At 50.9% G+C, this 15,965-nt stretch overlaps 7 protein-coding genes across 7 annotated transcripts; 3 read left to right on the plus strand and 4 right to left on the minus strand.

Moving 5' to 3' along the window:
- Positions 1-946: 946 nt before the first annotated feature.
- Positions 947-5,575, minus strand: PG986_001876 (AGC PKA kinase; the record flags this gene model as incomplete). The annotated part of the gene is made up of 8 exons (XM_066838098.1): positions 947-3,593; positions 3,651-3,925; positions 4,396-4,514; positions 4,561-4,581; positions 4,631-4,840; positions 4,932-5,130; positions 5,182-5,232; positions 5,285-5,575. The coding sequence occupies 8 exons, from the start codon at positions 5,573-5,575 to the stop codon at positions 947-949; spliced, it is 3,813 nt and encodes a 1,270-aa protein (XP_066706991.1).
- A 328-nt stretch (positions 5,576-5,903) lies between these two features.
- PG986_001877 (uncharacterized protein) lies at positions 5,904-6,449 on the plus strand (the record flags this gene model as incomplete). The annotated part of the gene is made up of 1 exon (XM_066838099.1): positions 5,904-6,449. The coding sequence occupies one exon, from the start codon at positions 5,904-5,906 to the stop codon at positions 6,447-6,449; it is 546 nt and encodes a 181-aa protein (XP_066706992.1).
- Positions 6,450-6,615: 166 nt separating this feature from the next.
- Positions 6,616-9,247, minus strand: PG986_001878 (uncharacterized protein; the record flags this gene model as incomplete). Its single annotated transcript, XM_066838100.1, has 6 exons — positions 6,616-7,320; positions 7,369-7,441; positions 7,502-7,521; positions 7,568-7,810; positions 8,093-9,051; positions 9,124-9,247. 6 exons carry the CDS (start codon positions 9,245-9,247, stop codon positions 6,616-6,618), a joined length of 2,124 nt encoding a protein of 707 aa, XP_066706993.1.
- Positions 9,248-9,535: 288 nt separating this feature from the next.
- PG986_001879 (uncharacterized protein) lies at positions 9,536-10,392 on the plus strand (the record flags this gene model as incomplete). The annotated part of the gene is given in 4 exon segments (XM_066838101.1): positions 9,536-9,729; positions 9,755-9,998; positions 10,015-10,148; positions 10,233-10,392. Coding segments are annotated over 4 exon segments (732 nt in total), but the record flags the coding sequence as incomplete, so codon positions are not given.
- A 122-nt stretch (positions 10,393-10,514) lies between these two features.
- Positions 10,515-11,804, minus strand: PG986_001880 (uncharacterized protein; the record flags this gene model as incomplete). The annotated part of the gene is made up of 4 exons (XM_066838102.1): positions 10,515-11,189; positions 11,237-11,293; positions 11,348-11,613; positions 11,657-11,804. The coding sequence occupies 4 exons, from the start codon at positions 11,802-11,804 to the stop codon at positions 10,515-10,517; spliced, it is 1,146 nt and encodes a 381-aa protein (XP_066706995.1).
- Positions 11,805-12,798: 994 nt separating this feature from the next.
- Positions 12,799-13,020, plus strand: PG986_001881 (uncharacterized protein; the record flags this gene model as incomplete). Its single annotated transcript, XM_066838103.1, has 1 exon — positions 12,799-13,020. One exon carries the CDS (start codon positions 12,799-12,801, stop codon positions 13,018-13,020), a length of 222 nt encoding a protein of 73 aa, XP_066706996.1.
- Positions 13,021-13,945: 925 nt separating this feature from the next.
- On the minus strand, positions 13,946-15,656 carry PG986_001882 (uncharacterized protein; the record flags this gene model as incomplete). The annotated part of the gene is made up of 2 exons (XM_066838104.1): positions 13,946-14,587; positions 14,637-15,656. The coding sequence occupies 2 exons, from the start codon at positions 15,654-15,656 to the stop codon at positions 13,946-13,948; spliced, it is 1,662 nt and encodes a 553-aa protein (XP_066706997.1).
- Between the last annotated feature and the right edge of the window lie 309 nt (positions 15,657-15,965).

The following is a 15,965-nucleotide window of genomic DNA, read 5'->3' on the forward strand; positions in this document are numbered from 1 at the left end:
TGCAAATACAGCCAGTCAATTAGAAATTGCATCTAATTTTCTCACCGCCCATGCGCAGTGCCAGAAACTTCACAGCGGGTTACAGTAGCATTGCCAGAGCGAAACCCGTGAAACTGAGCAGTACGGGGGTTCCAATTCCCCGTTTAAGCCCCACCAATGGGTCTGTTGATTGACTCCTATTGAGGCACTCAGTGGGGGGTGTTTGAGGCTGAGGGAGGTCCACTGTTCATCTGAAAGAGCGGCCGCGCCCTGTACAGCCCGCTCAGCAACGATGCTTCTCATGCTCGCCTACCCAGCCGCCTTGGCAACCGCCGTCGCACCCGTCGAAATAAGTTATACCCCATGTGACGGTTGAAATCCCGGTATAGGTCCGTTCGTCGCAATAGCACCAGGCCAGCAGGCGGTGCTTAGCTGTGAGGGGTGTCATACAGCGAGTTCAGCAGGGAAGAGACATTCCCCCACACGGACATCAAGAACTGAGATCAGACGGTCGCTCCCTCTAGCAACAATTGATTCACGATGAGCCAGAAGAAAGATTTCGACCACAAAAAAAATAAGGTAGAGTGATGGTGCTGTCCTTAAGGTACGGAGAGCATTCCGCGTTGAAAGATCGAAATTCGTTGGGACGTGTGGTGGAGACAAAAGGCAGGATGAAGGTCATAGTGCTCTCACCAGTACGGTAGTGGTGGCAGTCACGAAGTCCCGTAAGACCGCTTCTATTTCTCACAAACCCGAGTGGGTCATCCCATTACATAGTTCACCGCAGTGATTCTGGCTGCCAGGTTGAATGAACCCCAACCCCAACCCCGCCTCAAACCCCAGAAATACCCTTGACTTGATCAGATTTATACCCAAGCGCTTGAACCCATCTCAATAGCAGTCCGTGCTCAGGCCGCGTAGGGCCTGATAAAGACTGTCCACGCAAATGACCTCATTCGGCGTAGTATCAATGTTGAGAAGCGGGTACCCATGTGTCTCCGTATAAGCCCCCCCCATTTCCATAGATCAAGGCCATATTTTGGGCGTGCTGCCATTGTGGCGGCTGACTGTAGAGGCCCCCCCACTCTTCCAATAGCTTCACAGCGGCCTCATGCTTCATGATCCGTGCAATGTCAAGCGATGTGAGGCCTATTGTACCAATACGGGCCTCAGGATCTGCCTCATGTCTCAAGAGCTTGTCCAGACATTCCACATCCCCAGCCAGGACAGCCAGATGGATAGCGCGATAGCCATTTTTGGTCTCCACATTGGCGTTTGCATTATGATCCAGAAGCAGATTAGTGACGGGATTCCCACTTCGAGTGTGTTCGCTTGCTGAAGCCCAGACCAATGGTGTCATTCCCCAGCGGTCTTGTGCATCCACAAGAGCGTCTCGCCGAAGCAGCTCCCATGCCAGGTGAAATTGACCCCACCAAGCAGCCCAGTGAAGTGCCGTCCGTCCATGATAGTCGGCGGCATTCACATCCGCTCCGTTATCGACCAGTAACTCTGCTATTCGAGCACAGCAATCATGGTGAGAGTCCTTGCTGGCAAGAAGAAGAGGAGTCCAGCTATGAAGCGGTTTGTCAATTGTAGCTCCATTGCGGACCAAAAGTGCTACAATATCTTCGTAGCCGTCTCTGGCTGCAATATGCAAAGCTGTGTTTCCTGCGCCATCCGGTCTGTCGACGTCAGCTCCGTTCTCGATTAAAATTCTCGCAATGTTCAGCCTTCGAAGCCAGGTCGCGAGTGTCAAAGCAGTTGAGCCCCCAATGCTGTCACAAGCATTTATGTCTTCTCCGGCGTTTATGAGTGCGAGAACTCTTTCGCTGTGGCCACTGTTCACCGCAGTACGCAAGCCACTGACTTGAACGCTGCCTTCCGATTTGGCCATGGCAATTTCTTGCAGCCAGGCTGCATTGTTCTCGTCTTCCAGTCTTTTCAATAAGGCGTCGGCTATGCCTTGGCAGTTGTTGACTATGGGCACAAAGACGGGAAGCAAATGGTTATGTCCTCCGACTAGTGCAGCATGCACGGGTGTCCATCCATCGCGATCTTCGAGAGTGGCGTCAGCACCGTTATCCAAGAGAGTCTTGACCATCGCCTCGTCTCCCTTCGCAGCTGCTGCGTGCAAAGCGGTGATGCCATGCTCGTCGCAAGCGTTGACAGCGGCCCCAGACTCGATCAGCAATACCATCATGTCGATCTGGGCTTCCTTGGCGCTCCATAATAGTGGCGTCTGCTTCTGCCGATTTTTAACATCAATCGTCGCCCCATACTGTAGGAGCAACATTGCAATAAATGGATGCGCAAGGGCCCAGTGCAGGGAGGTATGGCCGTAATTGTCTCCGGAGTTCGGGTTGGCACCTCGTTCAAGAAGGAGCCGAACGACCTCCTCTTTGCCCTCGGAGACTGCAAAATCCAATGCAGTACTCCCTTCTTCGTCGATCCCATTGACGTCTGCTCCCTTACTCAGTAATATTTCTACCGCTTCGTCATTTCCTGCTTCGGCAGCCAGCATCAAAGACTTGTTCAGGCGAGCGACCTCAGAAGCTTGTGAGTAATGAGCGAGTAGCACTTTGGCAGTATCATAGTGTCTACCAGTGATAGCCCAGTCGAGTGCTGTCCAGCCTTCGACATCGTGTGTTAAGATGTTCCTGTGAGCCAAGAGCAGCGGTGTGATTGATGCTGTATGGCCGTTCCTTCCTGCCCAGATCAAAGCAGTATATCCCTTCTCGTTAGCCAGGTCAGCACGGGCACCTCTAGCAAGTAGGCTCTCCAGAAGTGCTGTGTGTCCCTGTTGTGCAGCCAAATGCAAGGCAGTGGTGCCTTGACTGTCCTGAGCATCAATGTTGTAGCTGCCCTCGCAGAGAATTTCGCACGCTTCTTCTAATCCCCAGTAGGCCGCTGCGTGTAGAGGGCCAAAATTATCAGGGAATCGGCCGTGCCAACCATTTGTTCGCTTGGCACTGGAGTACATGACCTGCACAGAAGACGCCAAGTTTGCACCACTTCCCAAGAAGGCCATGACAGATGCCAAACTCTGACGACCTGAATATCTGGCGTGGATCCCCCAATTTTTGGAGGCATATTCCAGGAAAGGATACTGCTGCAATCGCTCTTCCAAGGTAATGTCACCCGCGCAAGGCCCCTCAGCGAAATATCGGAATGACAAATAGGTTATGGAAACCTTCGTCATTTCCCAGTGGAGATCTGGAAGAAGGTCCATGATGTTCTCCTGGAGATACTCTTGGAGAGTCTTATGGACGAGTCCTATTGTCCCAGAATTGTCGTCAACTCTGACTAACCCCACACAAACACCAAGGACGGTGCTAAGGTTGGGGCAATTTTCGTCGTCTAGCTCTGAGTCGCCTGTCTCTACGGACAAAGCTGCAAGAAGCTCCGCGGCATTTAAAGACCTCTCCGCGCCGAAGATAAGAGACAACGTCCTTTTCGCCAATACGCTGTCCTCTTCTCCTTGATCTGCAATTCTTTGAATTGCCTGCTCGTAAAAAGCGGCAATGCCTCTTGGAAGGCCACACAAAGCATTGCGAACCTTCTTGGCGGTATTCTGTTTACCAATATGGGTGAGCTGGAGGTTGGCAAGTAAAAACCTTATAGTGAGATCAGTAAGACACAGAAGCAACCTGAAGTTATTTTGCTTGTCTTACATGCCATCAGCCTCTATTTGCACTGTATCAATGATTTGGTCCCTTAAATCCGGATGGATCTGAAGAATCGATGACAGTCGTTCGTTTTGTGAGATGCCCGTTGCCAGATATTCACGAATATCACTTGTACTGGCAGTGATCTCGATGCTGGATGAGACGCCAAGACGATCGTGAAGATCAACACTTCTTCGCGAAGTGAAGAAAAGACGAAGGGTAGATCTTGAAGCGAGGAGCAGGTTCAGGAACTCTGCCCTTGTTCCCTCCGCGCACTCGTCCTGATAAACTCATTTAGCAGAGTAATTCCATTTCTGTAGAAAGATAGAAATACCAACGCGTCCACAAAGATGAACGTTTTTGTGAAGTTTTTCGAGAGATATTTGACCAGCGAAGCATATTCCCCCTGGCTTGGATATGATCTCTTTTTGACCCATGTCGCATAGAACGACTTCACTTGCAATGGCAAGTGACTGTATTGCTGCGCTAGCTGCCGAGCAATGCTGGATATCATTTCGGCTGCGGTACAGGGCATTTTGTAATCACAATATACGTATGCAATTCCCACATTGGCATTCGTTGTAGAGGCTTCGATATGCCGTATGATTCTCGCACTAGCCAACCGGGGTTAGTTCATAGGCAACAACGCTCGGGCAACATGGGCGACTTGCGTCATCACTGTCTTTCCAGCACCAGCTGTTCATAACTTGAGCATACGTGGACACAAGGGATATTTGGGCAGTGTGCTTACGAGCTCCCCAACACCAGAGTATTGTGTTGTCGTTACCATCCATCCAAAGACGAAAGCTTGGATGGCATAACAGCCATTGCCCGGTTTTCTCGTGGTACTTAGCAAAGATGTCTCGTTGCCTGTCAAGGTAGTCAACTTGTGACAGCCATTCGAGTATATTCTCACGTTCTTGGGAGATTTTAAGTTCTAAATGAGTCTTAGAACAGAGTATGCAAGAAGAACCATGTTAACTTACCCTTAAGCTGTCTCACCATCTGTTCCGAACTTCCATCGATGTTAGCAACATGTTGAAGTGTCGAACTCGTAGCAAGCTTTAGATCGACAGAACTGGCAAGGAGAAGCTTTTTGGTCGTCTCATTCCCAAGTCTTACCGACCTGTGGAAGTCGTTTGTTGCCTGTTTGAGCTTCTCATCTCGACCTGATACCAGCGCCCTTAAAGTCTTTCCTGTAGTGACCATTAGTGTGACTAGTCAGCATAGATATGAAGTTAAATAAGAAAGGCTCAGTTCCTAAGAGGAGTGAAGGCGGCCACGTACTGATACGTCTTTTTCGAATGTATTGGGTGCAAATTCCGCACAAAACCAGCGCTGACGTGAATATTCCAACCACTGCTGGCTCGAGTTCAGGGAAATGAGAAAGCTTGGTTTCCAGGATCTTTAGGCTTTGCAACTGCGATTGCAAATCATCGAAAACCAATTCAAGTGCTTCGTAGTCTGCTGAGGTTGCGGTGGCGGACTGGGCGGCGTCAGAATGGTGATATATAGCTTGACGCAAGGCAAGGCTTACGCTGATCAGGTAATTCATTGCTGCAAAGATAGCCTCTGTTGGCGGATAAACCTAATGTAAAGTCAGATGGTTTGCCGTATGATCATACTTCGTGGGATCTTACAGTCTTTGTTGCTTGGGTAACCAGAGTACCTAGCTGTTGGAGCGGACCCAGACATCTTGCTACGTATGATCTTAGTCTATCGACCTTTGAGCCGTCATGACGATAGTTCTTGAATCTGTCCGACGCAGACAAGACTTCATCGAATAACTGAGGTATACTTTGTATACTGGTAGGATGGGGAAGCTTTGTCGCTGCAAGTTCCTGGTATCGGGATACAGCATGTGCCCACATTCGCGGAACACCTGTGTCTATTGTACTGGCGGTCAATCTATCAGAGAGTGTAGTTGCCATAGTTTGACGGCTCGTGTCTTAGCTGATAGACTAGTAATTGGTATGATGGCGGCGTTTGGTTATATCGAAACTTTTCATGGTCTTTTGTCAAACTCGAGTTCATAGTGGGTCGAATCCTCGATTGTCGGCGTACGCTTTAAATCGAGCTCCTCACCTCGATTGTCGGCGTACGCCATGAATCGAGCTCCTCACCTCGATTGTCGGCGTACGCCATGAATCGAGCTCCTCACCTCGATTGTCGGCGTACGCCTTGAAACAAGCTGCACCAACAGCATGCTGCACATAGTCGAAGTTCCTCTATCTGAGGCGTACGTTCAGACGAACCAGAATGAGTGATTCATCAGCCGAGGCTCCATTTAGTCCGAGCACGAAAACGGAATTCCAGCAATACCTCATCGAGAACCCCAGCCACCGCCGTGTCTCACAAAGCGAGCGAGATCAATTCCTCCAATGGCTGACAGCTGATGTCACACGGCCTTCGTCACAGAAGGAATTCAGTAGGCGCAACTACGTTCGAAGATCCTTCATCTGGGACGACATTACCAGTGAAATTCACACCACTACCGGCAGCAACGAAGAAGGAAATCGTGTACTCGTCACCGACGATTGTATTATGGATGTGGTGGAGTCAGTTCATATAAGGAATCAGCATGCTGGGTGGGATAGAACGTGGAACGACATACGCAAATCATATTACGGCATATTGCGTGCTGATGTCATATTCTTACTTCGGAGATGCTTGGTGTGTGCGAAGGACCCGCGCAAGCGGCCTAAAGACTCAACTCGAGCCTTCTGTGATGGATTGAGTGACAACGATACGGCATCAGGCCTCTTTGCTCTTGACGACTTTATAAACGAACATTCAACAGCATGAAATTTGGACAGCACCGAAATAAATGCCTGGACAGTTGTCACTCACGTGAAAAGCACTCTATGGTATGCAAAGTACTCCTACGAGGCAGTCCCGGTCGAAACTGGTAACAAGTGAAAAGATGATGGCTATGTTCTGTAAAGAGATCAAGATCGGAAGGCCGGTATAGTCAGTCTGTATTTTCTCCATGTCGCTCACCGCGTCGTGACGATGTTATCTTTTCTTCAAGCCATTGTATCATAGGGCAATCTTCAATGATCTCTCCGCCCAATCCAAGGAGCTCAACTTGCTGAAGTCCCTGCTTTGAACACAAGCTTTGGATTCCCTCATTGGCCGTGAATTCATCCGTGCGAATATTGCGCACCAACTCTTCGTCGAACAGAACCCGAATCTGGCGGAGCCTTGCGCATTGGTGGAGCAATTGCATGCAAGTCGAGACGTGCAGAGTTGGGAGCTTAAGGTGGTTGTCCTCAGCCTCTGGGAACATTTCCCACCTGCATTCTATATCTGACCTGCTTTCCCAAGGAAAGTGCAGTGACTCAATATTGGCGCGGCCAATGTGGCCCACAGCAACTAGGAGTTTTGCCAGATCATCCATGTCGTCTAAGTGAAATGCAGTGCGTCGAAATACAATCGGCAAGGCTTCTTGGCGTAATCTTTTGCTCGCTAGCAAGAGAGAAATGCCTTTGCTGAGTGGAAAGTAGTATCCACTGGGGTCACCAAGGCAGCGAGGCAGAATATCTTGCTCGAAGTCTTCCAAGTTGTCGATACACCACTGCCCCCGAGGTATGGCAAATTTGTAAATCTTGAGCCGCAATTCAGGAGGCAACTCAAAGAGCCCAGGAGTTTGGATGTCTGTGACATCAACGGACAGCTAGTGGACCGGTCAGTCTTTACTCATTTGATATAGAAACTAACTTACATCAGAAACAAGAACCGTGCGGGTTGTTTCAGCCTCAGTGAAGAGAAGAGGGATATTCAATCCAAAATTAAAACTTAAGTTCAAGGAATATGGATACAGCCCTTCATGAGAATGCCGATAGATCATAACTGACTCGCCAGTTCTCTCAATCCTCTGTTTATCGTCAGTGCACGCAAGATATAATCAATGCATTGCTGACCTTGGTGGTCCCGTGCGTTGGGAGCCTGGAAATCAACTGCTTTTCAGGGACAACAGAAGGTTTGAGGCGTCTGATATTCATCAGCTGTTGGTATTCCCTCTCGCATCTCTCGTAGTCAGACCGAGGTACGAGGCGCAGGTCTGAGTAGAAACGTGGCCCCTCATCATTAGAATATGTGGAAATCTTGTAACCGAGTTCGGATTCCATATCTTGTATATCTAAATGGGGTTTTCGTTTCGCCATCTGGTAGGTGCATGTGGAGAGTTATCGAAATATGATACTACCCAGATTCAGGTATCCTTCGATGGACGTTAGGTAGCTGAGTAATTTGTTCACCCCTTATACTTAAGTATTGGCATCCGTGCGCTTCGGTAAAACCTTGGCCCGACACTAGGGCTCCAGCTGCGGGGGTACCCCAAATCAAAGAGATCCCCCTGCCTGCATCGGCTGATCGGATTCATTGCTCGCTTGGCGGGAGTGGCTGCCTTGATCGGCTTCACCCTGCCGGAGTAGGCGGCTACGTACCTGTCTCGTGGTGGCATTCATTTGCCGCCACCGCTGCTTGAGGATGTCTCTCTGGTCAGTGGCACCGACGTGCGACTTCTCTAATATATGTAGCTTCTTCTGGATGACTTTCTCGAATTCCCCAAGCAGTTCACATAATAGCACGTTAACCGCAAGTTGTGAGCTATGCCCGTCGTCTCTGCCTTCGACATACTGGAGCCAGTGTTCATACGGACAACAGAGCAATCGCAAAGCTGCCTGGACTCTGCTGCATGGCCCCTTTTCCACGTGCAATGTGTACGTACCCAAGAGATCCTTCTGGCGCAACGCCTCTTTAGCAGGCTCGTCAAGTCGTACCATTATTGCGTCATCAATAGATACCACATCCCAATGATTGTGTGCCAGCAGGAAGCCGTACTCGGCTAGCAGGAAATCATTAGAATGGTCACCGTAGGAAATGAACAACTCTTCACCACGCTCGTATGCGCGATCGGTGGTTACAGCATAATGCTCAGGCATGTAGGACACCCTACATCCGTCATCATCGGCATGATTGAACATGTCGGCGACCGGAACCAGAGCCAATCTGTCCTCCCAACGGTAGCGTTCGGTCTCCCGCACTTGGTATAGGAAAGCTCTCGTATTGACGATGTGCCAGTAATATAGGAAACGTTCTTCGTTTATGGAAGGTATGGCTCGCGAGATAACACTCCATTCACGGTGGTATTTGGCTTGCTGCTTCTCAAGAAGAAGGCGCGCTGGTGTTGGTAGAAGCATTTGTAACTCTTCGCACCACATGAAAGGTAGGGGCGGAATGATATCGGCCATCGTTGGCAGCGAGTTTCGCCATGGTGTTGGTGTGCTGCTATCTTCCAGGGCTAGTTCGGCGGCGAGGATACCGTGGAGCGGTGTGTCAGAAGGGATCTGTCGGAGGATGCTTAGAGGAGTTGTCGTGATACTTCGAATGGCTCGTATAGGCACTATAAGTATAGTTTCTTGTGCCTCATTGTTCGGTCAGATATGAGGAGAGATCGTCCGATGCGGTGGTTTACTAACCTCCAGCTGGCGACAGGCAACAACGCCTGTGCCACAGCCCTTGATCGAGGCAGGCTGAATCCCGTTGAGAACAAGACCTTCAACCTTTGCCCAATTGAGGAGCTCGCCAAGGGTCGTCATTTTTGGAAGAAGAGGTTGGGCATTTAGATAATAAAGTCGTAGTTGAATTACAAAAGAAGTTCAATATACCGCCTGCTCCTTCATGTCACTAGACCTGACCCACATAGGTGTTGGTGTACTGGTTTCACATGGCAAAAAATTCACATGGTCTGTGCACAGTTAGTCTACCCCTAATTTTCTCAAAAATTGCAATGCGGCCTTCGATCCATCGTTCAACTACAGTATGTCCAGTGGAATGAATACTGGCAGTTCGTCAACCATCTCCGAGACCGGTTCTTGGGTTAACAGAGAACAAAGTATTCGTTTTGGGAAGATGCCACTGCCGATGACGACGGCATGCTTGGCGGGGTTCCATCAGTAGCCGGCTTTTCCCACACGTCAAGAATCGACTTGCGAGGTTCACGCAGCTTCCTAGCGAAGCTGGGGATTGGTACGGCAAATAACCGCCATACCGTTGCTCACGCACTGGAAGGCGGCGCAGGGTGCGTACCAAGCCTTACTTCATAGCAAATCCAAATATCCAATTTTTAACAAGAATACTAATGCGCCACTTGGACGAGACAGTATCGGCAGAGTAACTAACGGGCTTCTGCATGGCTTGGCCTCTCACATCGATGTGATCGAGCCTGTAGCTAAATTTAACAGCAAACTGCGAGAAATAAGTGACGTACGACACATATTCAATGTTGGTCTTGAGGAATGGTCACCCGCTGATGGAGTCCTGTACGATCTGGTCTGGATTCAGTGGTGCGTTGGCTACTTGACAGACGAGCATCTTGTGGACTTTTTTGATGCGGTGCGGGCAAACCTTGAACCCCAAGGACGGTGTGATTGTGGTGAAAGAAAATATAAGTACGAGCGGCTCCGATTACTTCGATGCCATTGACAGTAGCCAGACCAGGTGAGTTGCATTGATTTTCTTGCGACCTTACAACATCGTAGCTATTAGGCTATCATAACGTATAAAGGTGCTGACTAAATACAGAGAAGATAGCAAGTTTCGGAAACTGATCACCCAAGCCGGCCTGCGAATTATCAAAACCGACCTTCAGAAAGGCTTGCCTACAGTTTCCTCCAGGAAGCTTTTGCCCGTTCGGATGTATGCGCTAAAGCCTATCTCTGTTGGAAAATTAGTGAACAGATAGGTATATTTTGAATCAAGGCATGCTGTCTTCCAATAGCGGATTTCTGTACAGGTTACTATGCCCGCCTCACGCGGACGCGAAACAACTGGACTGAGGTTCGAAACTGTGCGATGTTGCACCTATTATTTTTGAGCTCGGCGCGACCATTTTCCTCTCATTGGATGGCCTTCTTTGTTGGCAGGGGGTTGCACCCGTGACAAAAGCGTCCAGCGCACGCAAACAACAAGCCCAGTACATGTCGCCAAGGCTTTCCTCGCGGTAAGACGTAGGGGAGATACGAAAAGCAACGATCGAGAAGAGATAGGGAATCTTGACTCTTCTCCTGGAGTAGATTCGAGCCGGCAATCCCAGAATAGTTTGTTGTGGACTTGGTAACGCATTTCGTTATAATGCCAAACTGATCCGCAACGACGACCGCCCGAGTGCAGCATAGTAAGCGAAGCCGTGGGCATACCCGCCCTCCGGGAACGGAAAGCTTCGCTAGCCTGCCCTAATCCCCTTATGCTATCTTCGATGATGAGTCGTAGGCGATGTTCGCGCCATGGTCTCCGAACCGGTACGGAAGTGGGGATAGGGTCACAGGGGTGTCGGTTGCTTTGCGCCGGACGTGAGCCAGGCGCCGCCGTAGTCGAAGCCGGCCGTCGAGAGCCAAGTATGGATGCCGAGGCACTTTCATCGTTCGCCTCTGATAGCAGGACGCGGCTATGCGGAGCGACAATGTAATGCCATCTTTCGGTGCTCGCGTCGCGTGTTCTCTGGTGGTGTGCGTCCGGTCGCTGTTTCGCAGTCACCAAAGCCTGCCCAACAATGAGTACTATCCTGCTGTATTGAAGTAAACACGTACGTCTTCACAAACCAGACCGCCAAGGCTATGGCATATGGATACGATCAGCCGTTCGTTCTGTTCGCATCAGCTACGTCTATTCTACATTATAGTATATTGCAGCCTGCTTACCGTGTCATCATCGTCCCAGTACGCTGCGAGAGACGATAGCAGGTTACCTGCATGATTTGCGATCCGACTCTGCGAAACCATACCTTTCCAGTCGGCCACGCTGGCATCGTATCCGAAGGTGGAGACTCGTGCCGTCGAGAGCCTGGACGGGAGGAGGGTCTGGGGCCATGGCTCGGATTCGTTGTAGGCGGTCCAGGTCTTCTCGCGGTCGCCCGTCAGGCCGTGGACGAAGATAACATTGGGATGAATAATAATCAGTCCACTGCCTGTGGGAATGGAAGGGCTTCTTACTCAACGGTACAATCCGACGGGCAATGCAGTAGCTTGATTCCGGATGGGAACGCGCTCTGCTGGGCGTGGGTGTGGAGCTTGAGCTTGCGCTCGCGACTGAGGGTCCAGGAGGGCCATCTGGAGCCCCGCCTTTGTCGCCTTTACGTCGCGAAAAGAGTCGTCGCATCTTGCCCCGGAAAGCGTAGTGTAGTGGATCGAGGTATGTCCACGCCAATCAACCGGCGCAGTGCAACAGTGGAGGGAAGACCATGGATCTGTAATCTCGTAATTTCCAAGTGTTGAGTCTCTCTGAATGTTGAGTATTGACAGACTGCCTGATGGCAGTTTCAGCTGCAGACCTGCACGTGACCACTTGTCGCAGCGAGCCTTGTACCACCCGGGCTACGATCTCTAGCCATCCACTGATGAGAATGCCACACCATAAGACGGCGCTACGGCTTTGATATGATGGTGTATTGTGTGTGACCTTGCGTCGGGCTATATTCGAATTACTACGTGTCCAGTCCATTTGTGCATGCGTTGACTACGTTTGCGAGTGAATTTTGACACCACGTACAGCGGACGCAGCGTGCTGCAACAAGGTAGCCTAGCGCCCCGAAACGAGATCGCAATGCAACAAAAACATCAGCATTCGGACCCCCATGGGCCTCCACTAGCGCGTCTACGGCGCGTTTTCTACAGTGCCCGTCGTCTTTCGCACAATGGACAGTACAGCAGACGTTTGGTGCATTGGTACCTCTCGGAGTGATGCGATCGATCCTCACGAATCGCCATGTGGGCGGTTAGATCACTGTCCTCCAGTCGCGCCGTGATCCTATGACGCGTCAAGGACAACATGCAGGGTTGTCTGGCTGTAGACCGATCGGCGGGTAGCTTATAGAGGTGAGCTGCACTCGGCGGAGTCCAAGCCGCCATTTTGAGTGCCTTGGAGACCTGTCGCATAAGCCTATTCTATTGTGCATCTCACCCCATTGGCTAGGAATTGGTCTGTCTTTGGCAAGCAGAAGCAAAGAAGCGGCATAGCCGTGGGCGAGCACGGGCCATGTGACAGAGCACTGCCCATCCCGCTGGCAATGGTCTTACCAGATTCATTCCTCCGCCTTACCCATTAGGCACCCACTCTCCTGCTCCTATGCTTGATAAGAACTCCAAGCATCGCCATGCGTCTTCTGCAGCGCCAATCCGATGGCAGCTTCTGCCTGACGAAGGATTTTGTCGACGCCATCCCGCCGTACGCCATCCCCTCGCATACGTGGGGTGACGATGACCAAGAGGTCACATTTCAGGATGTGAAAGAGGGCACAGGTCAGCACAAAGAGGGCTACCGCAAGCTCGAGTCCTGCAGCAAGCAAGCTGCCGCGGATGATTTGCAGTACTTCTAGGTCGACACTTGTTGCATTGACAAGTCCAGCAGTGCTGAGTTGCACGAGGCGATCAATTCCATGTCGGAGGGTGATGGTGTGGTTGGACGACCGAAAGAAGCTGCGCGTCGGGATGTTCACAATGACAGAACCGGACGAGGCTGGGAAATAGGTTTCCTAGCTAGCCCATGCGGCGCAGCACATGGCCCGCCCCTCCATATGCACTGACACCAATTCTACGCTACAATTTCACATCGGTCTTGTAAATATTGACTTAAACCAAGTACCAAGCGTCATCTTCCTAATCTGACAATGCTATCAAAGATGTGAAAGACTTTCTAATCGTGGAGTAGATTTTACGAAAGCTAAGCAGTCATCTCGCCATCACACTCTTTCCTCCGTCCTCCGACAACCTCGCCCTAATCCTCACCTTGAGACACGCCCGATCCAGTGTCGAACCCTGCCCACAATCGTCGCCTTTGCTGCCGATGCTCACTGCTGCGCTTGGGGCAAAGATAAGCGCTTCGCCCGTCTTTAAACCGACAATCTCCCCGAACAACTCCTCACGGTTCGAAAGCGTCTGGTCAAGAGATGGTCTGTCGCGACAGCGGGTCGTTACTTGGTTTTGAACCGGAAGTGCCACATGCGCTTGGAGAGCGCGCAACCACGCTGGCGAAGTGAATCGATGAATGATAGTAACCGAGCACAGATCCAGCAGAGCCAACAAGGTTGTCGGCTCTTAAGCCGTTACAACGATACGCGCCCCAACGTGCCTCGAGAGTGGGCGAAGTGGGTTTCCGGCATATCACAATTAGCATGTGATGGTGGACTTGTCCCACATTGTGGAAAACAACGCTACTGCTTCTGGAGCTCAAAGTCCGTGTTCATTAACTACGCGATTTCAAGTTCTTCGAGTGTATTCAAACTAAACTAGCAAGGCCAATAGTCACCGCAGGTGCAGGCCGCTTACCGAAGCCACGAGCTCGCGCGCTGTAATACGATTCCCTGATGAAGCCACTAACATCTTTTGCACAACAGAATGGAGCGGCACTTCTCTCGTAAGCCGTTCTTTGACATGCTCGATCGTCGCCAGCCACGTTCTCATGCTCTGCCCAGCTCTGCTTTGTGGCCCTCTCACGTCGTTGATTTGCCAGCCTGGGACTTGTCCCAGATCAGGAAGAGGTATCAACTTCAAGAGGTATAGCATCACGATTCCCAGCGCCCATACATCATCCGAGGCTGTGCGTTTCTGTAGGAAAATATATTCTGGGCCAACATACCATGGTGTCCCCCCGTCGATCCTCTGCGGCCCAAAGGTAGCATGTCCAAAGTCAATCAGTTTTGCCCCTTCCTTGCCATACAAGATGTTGAAAGGTTTAAGGTCGTTATGGCCCACACCCCTTTGCTCTAGGTATTCTAAAGCCCTTGACATGTCGCAGAGAACTCGGTTGGCGTCTGTATCGTTTCCGGAGAAAAACCCGCTCGCGTTGCGCCACCTGCTCCTTCTCCCAAGATCAAGAGCGTCATAGTATTCGAGAACAAGGGAGTTGAGCCGAGCATCTCCGCCGAGTAAACGTATGATAAACCCCTTTCCCCATGTCAGACGAAGTGCGGTGAAGAAGCTCCAGCATACTTACGGATCTCAAGTTGCGATGCATGGAAAACTCTCGATTCCAGAGTTTGGCTCGAATGACGGGATTAGGATGCGCTTTCAGGGCCTTGACGACGACAACTTGCTTGGGATGGGTAGACACCAGAGCCTGGAACACCTCAGCCACGCCACTGACGCCTGCTTTGCGTAAGCGGACGACGTGGTATTCTTCATCGCCATGGCCATTGACGACACGCAGCTTTTGGCCTTGTTGGATGTCTCGAAAAACATCAATTTTCCTGGCGGGTTGGAACACTCCAGAGACGGGTGCGGCCGGCGTCTGTTTCTCGGAACGACTTCTCTTCGAACCCGCAACTCCAGGGATCTCTTTTGGCTCATATAGTTGGCAGGAATATCTCCGCGGAAATAGTAGGAGTTGGAAGGCTGTGCTCCCATCGCTTTGCTTAACGACCCAAGCCCCGGGTTCTGCTTTCCTAATCTCGTAGGGCGGAACATGCGTCTCATTTGACCCTGGTGTAGCATCATCTGTTTCTCGCGGTTTAAAAAGACGCAAGAGCTTGGTGGACTTGTTGACCAGCGCGACACCATCACTCTGGCTGTCGTAGTAGAGCTCGAGGCTGATCGGTTCCTGTATGCAGTATGTAGAATCCTCCTGGCCTTGCTTAACGGCGATGCATTTGATATGTCGTTGCGTGTCATCCTGGAACCTGGACGCCCGTGATAGGTGTTCCACCTGGCCGGTCTTTGAGTCCGATCTAAATCTTGATGGGTCCCCGGGCTGAATCAACAGTCTACACGCGAGATGACCGACCTCAAGATCCCAGATTCGAAATAGTTTCTGGTCCGTTTCCGTATCGGAACAAGTTGCTGGTGGCGCCTGCCTCGTCGCATTTGTCTCGGTAATGCGCTGTTCGACGTGACCCTCAGAGAAAGGTTCAGTTGCTTCCCATTCTTCCATGCGCCGCTCCGCATGGCCTTCGGAAAAGGGGTTTGTTGGGTCCAAGCCCTCATCTTGTTGGCTTTGGTCCAGAGGTAGCTCATTCATGGCGATTCGATTGACAAGAACTGCGGCACGGCAAGATGGCCATCCTTCAGAAACTGGAGGTCTCTCACATTATATCAGCATGTAATTGTGCAACCTTGACTTTAGACCGTTTGGCACCCTCAGCGCCTACGACGCGCGCGCGAGAGTGTGGTGCGGGCAATGGTTCTATGCCATAACGTAGTCTGCGCGGTCGCCATGTATCGTGTAGGTGTTGGATGCCCCTGTGGGTATCATCCTCGAAACCTGTAAACCAATCGTTCTGGGTATTCCATCCTTGTCTGACAGGGGCTTCTAGCGGCATGATTTAGG

The sequence above is a fragment of the Apiospora aurea genome (genome assembly GCF_038362705.1).
Source record: "Apiospora aurea strain CBS 24483 chromosome Unknown utg000001l_segment0_segment0, whole genome shotgun sequence".
Classification (NCBI taxonomy): Eukaryota; Fungi; Ascomycota; class Sordariomycetes; order Amphisphaeriales; family Apiosporaceae; genus Apiospora; species Apiospora aurea.